The sequence below is a fragment of the Etheostoma cragini genome, chromosome 4, assembly GCF_013103735.1.
Source record: "Etheostoma cragini isolate CJK2018 chromosome 4, CSU_Ecrag_1.0, whole genome shotgun sequence".
Classification (NCBI taxonomy): Eukaryota; Metazoa; Chordata; class Actinopteri; order Perciformes; family Percidae; genus Etheostoma; species Etheostoma cragini.
Window position 1 is genome coordinate 27,492,895 of NC_048410.1, and position 8,002 is coordinate 27,500,896.

The following is an 8,002-nucleotide window of genomic DNA, read 5'->3' on the forward strand; positions in this document are numbered from 1 at the left end:
CTTCAGTGACAGATGCTGGCTGTGTGTTGTAGTAGAATCAGAGCCTGACGTCATCAGCCATCTGGAGGGAAAGAACACAATTGGCTGGCTCTGTCTGTCTGCAAAATTTGAAATGTTGGTGAAAAGTCGATCACAAAGTATCAACAACATAATTTATCTTCTCACATTTTTATTTTCTAACCATTGTCATACATTGTGAACCTCTAGTAATAACTGCTAGATATAATAATCTTGAGTTCTCATGAGGGTGGGAGGTTTTCGGGGGGGCAGCTGTTTCCTGAAGTGTGCCAAATCCCTTTGGAGAATGACTCTGCTGCTGGTTGGATGGATGTCATTCACACTTAACTCTTTCCTCCAGCGCTTTCCCACACTCCGTCTATTAGCAGCAAAGAGGAATGTGGCATTCTACAAATGTGTGAATGATTGGACATAGATTAAAATGACTGTACAGGTGTAAAATGTTTCAATTCTGATCATTTCATCTATTCATTTGAACAGAGAATATTTCTTGGAAAACATCAATATTTCAGAAAGTATTTAAGATACAAACACTAAAAGTAACAGCAGACATGAAGATTATAAGTTAAAAGAAAATTGAGGAACTAGTCAAGTTGCATGAAAGGGGAATAATAATAAAAAAAAACGGGTAGAGTATAGATTTTGAATTCTTTCAGCATTCACACCAATCAACCACATTCTTTGATACTTAAAAAGAGTAACTGACATAAAGTATTTCAAACAGGATATTCAAAATATGATTTCTCATTAGATGGAGTAACAATTTTATAAAAATGTGTTGATGCAGATTTAATATCAAAGCAACATTTACAATCGGAGGCAAAATATAAAACAAGTTTAAATTTGAGGAGCCAGAGTCTCTTCTAGTCTCTGTCCCTTCAGGCCAAAGGTCTGGATCTATTGTCCCACAGGGCTCTGTGAAGGAGTCTCCTCTGGTTTCCCACACTCTGTCCTTTCACTGCTTTCACTGGAGGAACAATAGAAGTGTGTCTTATTATGCATCACTTTACCATGTCGGACCTCTTTAAAGAGGACAATGGTTAACTTCAAACATTTTACTTTAAAACACCTGAAACGTAGTTATATGAAAATAATGGTCCAACAAAATGTCTTTGAAAGCTATCTTTCCTCATTTGGTTTGACTTGACTTACTTCATATAAATATAATCACACATAACATTGATAATCTCTCCTAAATAGAAATATGAATTAATGCACATTCCCATGCTCAGATTTATGCTACAGAAACGTTATGGATAAACAATAACTGTGTGCGATGAATTGTATCTTGATTGCCACTCAAATACAAAAGATGATGGAGACGTCTGTTAATGTAGTAAAAATAGAAATCATAGACTTTGAGAACAACATTTTCAGCTGGCAGTATTTGTTTATTTCACAAAGAACAATGAGCCACAAAGTATAAAAGCTCCAACTAGAGGTGATGATACATCACAACAACAACTTGTAGATTTCTACAAGACACACTGTACTCCGAGAGAGTAAAGGACAACTGTCTTTATAAAAGACCAACAATTTACAATATTGGAGGACACAGTACTCAGTTTTTTCTTTTTTACCCAAATTGTTCCCCACATTTTCACTTAGTGAACAAAAGACACAATTATTAAAAACTGACCCTACAACAGGTCACATTGTTCTTAGTAACCTCTGAATTCAATGACATCTTAAACAATAACACTGTCACTGGAAAACTGTGACAGTGTGACATTAAAGAAACCTTTTACAGTAAAAGGATAAACATTGTGATCTTAAAACAGATCAGTTTTCAATAATCACATGAAGTGAAGGAAAGTCCATCATGATTAAATGTCCGTAAAAAAGACAAATAAAATTTTGATCAATTAAAAATCATCAATACCTCTCAAGAGGTAATAAACATCTCCATCTGTCAACACATGACATGAAGGGAGTCATAAAATGATCACAGGAAAAATGTGATGATAAGCAAACCTTTTAGAAAAAAAGATAAACATTAGGATCTAACAACAGATCAGTTCTGAGTAATCGGAGAGATTAAAGTGAGGTAAGTCCATGGGGACAATATGTCCATTAAAAGGACAAAGTTAAAGTATCTGATCAAAATGATCAATAATAATCAAAAGATAACAGATGTTACCATAGCTGATACCAACATTACATGATGTACAATGTGGTATTATAATAATTATAATAATAATAATAATAATTGCTGACGCAATTAGATTTGGTTCATGCAACATGCATGACCAGATGATCTCTTTCTTAACAAAAGATCTTGTTGCTGTCATTTCCTCAGGAAATAAATAAACAGCAAATACAACCTTCTGTACAACAGAAGAACAACAAGTCCATAACATTTCAAAGACATCAGTCCAGTAATCTTTGACCAATGTGGTCATCTCAGTTTGTCTGGTAGTAACTCCAGTCTGGAGGTGTCTACCACGGTCTCCAGACGGCGCTGTTGACTGGACTCTTCTCTTTGGTGATGCTGGTCTGGACTGTGGAGCTCAGAAGAGAGAAGTCAGCCTCTCTCAGGTTGTTATCAGAGGAAGACTGCAGCTTGTTGATGTGGTTCAGCAGTCTTCTCTGGGACTGGGTCTTCACCTGCTCTTTGGACAGGAAGTGTGTCACCTCTTGGACACATCTGGAATAGCCCTGACCGACAGCTGCTGAGTCCACAGGTTGATTCTGCTGCTGCAGCCGTCTCAGGACACAAACTGTCATCTCCAGGATGTCTGCTTTCTCCAGCTTGGAGTCTGGCTGCTGTTTGAGGAACTCTGGACTCAGGAGAGACTTGAGCTGCTCAATGCTGCTGTTGATTCGCTCTCTGCGTAACTTCTCCACCAGAGGCTTTCTGAGCTGCAAAAAGAAGAACAAAGTCATTAATAATCTTATTCTAATGTGAAGTGTTAGCATAATCAAAGACAACGCCATATTGACAAATTTATAAATGTTCTTGAATCTTTAATTTACCTTGTGGGTCAAAGTCAGATGCTCCTGAGAATTGGTCATTGCTGCAGTGATTGTAGGTGCCATGTCTGGATCTCTGTGCTGTAGAGGTCTCTGTAGAGAGAATCTGATCTCTGCTGGCTTCATCCCTCCTATTTATAGTCCCACATCTCCATATGAATGTGTAGGTCTTCGTCTGACTGGAGTTTCTCACAGTCTCAGCCAATCAGATAGCTTGGTGAGACAATAAAGGATCTGTAGCAGAAACATGTAGCAGAAACAGGCTTTTATTGCCTGGGGAACAATGGTTAGATCTCAGGGGAACTCAAATTGCTCTGTGTGAATCTGGGAAAGTGGTGACCCTGTAGAGAGAGCAGATTTGCTGCCTGATGCTGGGATCAATGACTTTCACTGAGCACACGCTTCAAGATGTCCTCACACACGTAACAGAGAATAACAGTCATGGTGTAATAGATGAACTACATGGAATGAGATATATATATATATATATATATATTTTTTATTTACAGTGTATATATACACTAAGTTTATTCTTTATTTTTTTAGTCAGATGATTCCATTTTAGTTTTTATATTTGTCTTAATTTTCACTTAATCAAATATGCACCATTTCATAAAACAGATAAGACGTTAGAAAACAGTTTGAGGCCCATTAATGTCACTTGAAATAAACCCAACACAATATTCATGCTACTGTCCAGATGTTGCAGAGCCTTTTGACTCGTGCCTTGTAGTCAGTGTGAGTAACATGTTGAGCTCCGTTTCCCACACTGAGTCCCTGTAAGGTGTGGTCAATGAACCACAAAGGGACGTCTGTGACAGATGCTGGCTGTGTGTTGTCATAGAAACAGAGCTTGTCATCATCAGCCATCTGGAGGGAAAGAACACCATTGGCTGTTTCTGACAGTCAGTCAGATTTGAACAATCTATCATAAAGTAGCCAAAATTATTTATCCTCTCATATTTTCAACTTCAAATCATTCTCATAGATTTTGAACCTCCAGTAATAAATATGCCTTATATTCTTGACTATTAACTGGATCAGAACTTGAGCTCTCATGAGGGTGGGAGGTTTTCTGGGGGAGCAGCTGTCTCCTGAAGTGTGCCAAATCCCTTTGGAGAATGACTCTGCTGCTGGTTGGATGGATGTCATTCACACTTAACTCTTGCCTCCAGCGCTTTCCCACACTCCGTCTATTAGCAGTAAAGAGGAATGTTTCCCTCTACAAATGGATCTCTGAGGACCCTGTGCACAAGCAGTGTGCACCACCTGGTGAAGAGGGGGACAACAAATACCCATTATAGTGAAACATGGGTAGCCTACTTAAGCAATGTGAAATAAAAGGAATGACTTCAGGGTGGGATATTAGGACCCGCCACCAGCCAATGGTGGGTACTTTTTTAAAGTAGCTGGCGACATTGCCTTGTACACCAGCCACAGTGGCAGGTGGAGTGGTTTTCAGCGCTAGCCCATGACATGGGTTTAAAATATTTGGCAACATATTCCCTGTGCCAGGAGACCTGCCGCGGAGTCAGCAGGCGCAACTGTTAAGGGCAAAGTAAAGAAAAAGAGAAGGTACTTTTCATTGTGGCGAACAGAAAACAAGGAAACATTTAGCCTACTGGGGTTTGTCGATGTCCCCTAGAGTAGCAGTGGATCAGACATACATTTAAATGCCCTGTGTAAATAGACAACATTACATGCTATTGCTGGTAGGTACATTACAACTTAACCTGCTTTTACCACAGGTTTGTAATGTCTAGACTCAGAGCTCTGTGATCTGTGTAACACCAGTACAGTGGAACGTTTGCATTTAACAGAGAAACAGTAATAACCTAATATACACCATTTCTGAGATTAAACTACATTCACCGTTATATTTGCACTGAATAACGCATTCACTAAACAAAAATATAACTCTTGCAACGCACAACAGATGCTCAATGTTAGCTCACACATAAAATAGCACCCTCGTGAATTAGCCTACTGTTGCTAACGTTAATTCATAAATCCTAAATAACATCGCCATCAGACTCCCTTAGTAGCTATGTTTCCATCCACACGCTTTTATCCGAATTAAGAATGAAAAATGCCTTATGGAAACAGTAAAAGTTGATGGAATTTCATGAATATCAACTCAAAAGAAATACATTCGGTCTCATCGTATTTTATCTTGATCGATATACGGCTTATGCGGCGTGCGCTGATGGAAACGTCATTTACCAAATAAATAATGAATTGTGAATAAGTTTTAGGTTGTTTTGCCTTAAAACAAAGAAGAAGTTTTAGTTCATTTCCCCCGAGTATTTCCACTCTGTCTGCACACATTGCGGGCGTCAACAAAGACAGATGGAAGTGGACGGACGAGGAGACAAGAGACTTTCTGAAATTAATTTAGCAGGAACTTGCGAAGGAAATTGCCGACAAAGGTTACAACAAGCTGTGGGACGTCCTCCGGAGTCAACGGAAGGCGCTCAAACAGCGAGACATGTCTCAAAAAGAGTCTTGCAGCCGTGCCGGAGGGACAATAAAAGACAAGGTGCATCTGTGTCATCATAGCGATGTGTTGATAGCGTCGTTTTCCTATTATAGCTTGATGTGTCGCTATCAACTGGCACCTATGCACTATAACAACTTGTGCAACATTGATCATTTGTTGGTAGACGGCATGATCCATTTTGTCTAGAAAAACGTTGTTGTTGCTTAAATGTTGTGCGATTCAGTGCGAAAATGAATGGAAACACCTTAAAATGTGTCAAATCAATTCAAAATACCATCTTGATTTAAGATGGTAAAGCCATTGGATGGAATCACACTTTAAACCGCTTTATTCACATGACTTTTTTCTTTTCCGAACTTCAGATAATTCGATTGACAAGTGGATGGAAACGTAGCTTGTGTTCTAAAGTTAATGCCTTTTCTCTCTCGCTCGCTGTGTCCAAGCCGAGGTGCAGAGCATGACCTTACCGCATGCAGATACGGTACTGGTCCAGGTAGAGCGAGTGTCACGAGGTTGCAATTCTGAGAAACAAAATATTTAGTAAAAATTAACCTAATTTTTGGTTTAATTTACATATTGTATGACCGCCAGAAAAATGTCAAACATGGTGCTCAAACTATACGCTCTCATGGATGGAATTACACTCTTCGTAAAGTGGTTACATTAGTGCTGATTAAAATCAGAGATACAGTCACAACTAAAGGCTTAATTCTTAACAAGCAACAATTTGAGGAGCCAGAGTCTCTTTTAACCTCTGAGATCTGGATCTATTGTCCCACAGGGCGCTGTGAGGGAGTCTCCTCTGGTTTCCCACACTCTGTCCATTCACTGGAGGAACAACCTTATGCTGTAGTCTATGGGAACAACAGAAGTGTGTCTTATTATGCATGTCATTAGATAAACTGTCTGACCTCTTTAAAAAGAGAAATGCTTGACTTTAAATGTTTTACATCAAAACACCTGAAACGTACAGTTATACCAAAATAATGGTGCATCGAAATTGAAATTGAAAATGTTTGTCATTTGGTTTGACTTCATTCACATAACATTATCTGACATGTTTGATCTACTTTATCACATTACATCTGGCCACCCTATGTTTCCAATTCTCCATCTTTAAACATGACTGAGCCTCTGACATGGAAAATCCCTGTGAGACAAGGTGAATCAGCATGTTTAAGGCTTAAGCATGGAATGACTAACCAATAAAAAAATCAGCAGACAGAACACTTTACTAAAACTTGTGTGTGACATATTGAATATGCCAAAATCTAACAAACTCAGATTTATGTGTATTTTTTTTAAATCACGCATGGAAATATACAAAGACAAATTGTTGCATCGAGATGTGGTTTAGAATGGAATCATTGGCCTATGAATCGAATTAAATCAAATCGTGAGGTGCCAAGAGATTCCCACCGTTACTAAATTGTATTTTCACTTGTCAATCAAAAATAGGAACGAAGATGGAGACTAACAAATAAGTTAAAATGAAATATAAATATAGTTTTTCTTCCTTACATTAAAAAGTAAAGTAAGTAAAAATGACTCACAGTGATACGAGAACACAAGATTTTCAGCTGGCAGAATTTGTTTATTTAACAAAGAACAATGATCCACAAAGTATGAAAGCTCCAACTAGAGGGGATGATACATCACAACAACAACTTGTAGATTTCTACAAGACACACTGTACTCCGAGAGAGTAAAGGACAACTGTCTTTATAAAAGACAAACCATTTACAATATTTGAGGACACAGTACTCAGTTTTTTCATTTTTATCCAAAAAATTCTAAAATGTTTCACTTAGTGAACAATAGACAAAATTAGTAAAAACTGACCTTCCAACAGGTCACATTGTTCTTAGTAACCTCTGAATTCAATGACATCTTAAACAATAACACTGTCACTGGAAAACTGTGACAGTGTGACATTAAATAAACCTTTTACAGTAAAAGGATAAACATTGTGATCTTAAAACAGATCAGTTTTCAATAATCACATGAAGTGAGGGGAAGTCCATTATGATTAAACATCCATAAAAAGGACAAATAATATTTTGATCAATTCAAAAATCATCAATACCTCTCAAGAGGTAATAAACATCTCCATCTGTCAACACATGGAGGGAGTCATAAAATTATCACAGGAAAATTGTGACATTAATTAGCAAACCTTTAAGAAAAAAAGATAAACATTTGGATCTAACAACAGATCAGTTCTGAGTCATTGGAGAGATTAAAGTGAGGTAAGTCCATGGTGACAATATGTCCATAAAAAGGACACTTAAAGTATCTGATCAACATGATCAATAATAATCAAAAAACGGCGCTGTTGACTGGACTCGTCTCTTTGGTAAATAGTAAAAAAAAATAACACAACTTTACCATAATGCAGCCTTTAAAACCAGGAAAAGAAACCACTTATACAGTATTTGGATATTATGATATCCAAAATTTAAGATGATATCTGGTCTCATATCACAATATCGATATATCGTTATATTGCCC

The 8,002-nt window shown here is 37.6% G+C and overlaps 1 protein-coding gene across 2 annotated transcripts; it reads right to left on the bottom strand.

The window, feature by feature from the left end:
* Positions 1–1,887: 1,887 nt before the first annotated feature.
* Positions 1,888–3,139, bottom strand: LOC117942697 (transcription factor HES-5-like). Of its 2 annotated transcripts, XR_004656194.1 has the most exons (3): positions 2,995–3,139; positions 2,356–2,880; positions 1,888–2,320 (listed from the first exon to the last, which is right to left on the bottom strand). XR_004656194.1 is itself a non-coding variant. In XM_034868298.1 (2 exons), the coding sequence occupies exons 1-2, from the start codon at positions 3,115–3,117 to the stop codon at positions 2,458–2,460; spliced, it is 546 nt and encodes a 181-aa protein (XP_034724189.1). In that variant the 5' UTR covers positions 3,118–3,139; the 3' UTR covers positions 1,888–2,457. The 2 variants fall into 2 exon arrangements, 1 of the variants encoding a protein (XP_034724189.1); XM_034868298.1 differs by having other exon boundaries at positions 1,888–2,880.
* Positions 3,140–8,002: the final 4,863 nt, after the last annotated feature.

Bases quoted from the DNA above. Each gene is read 5' to 3' on its own strand.
- LOC117942697 (XM_034868298.1), bottom strand. From the start codon at position 3,117: ATGAAGCCAGCAGAGATCAGATTCTCTCTACAGAGACCTCTACAGCAC. The intron at 2,881-2,994 runs GTAAATTAAAGA...TTCTTTTTGCAG, and splicing joins ATCTGACTTTGACCCACAAG to CTCAGAAAGCCTCTGGTGGA.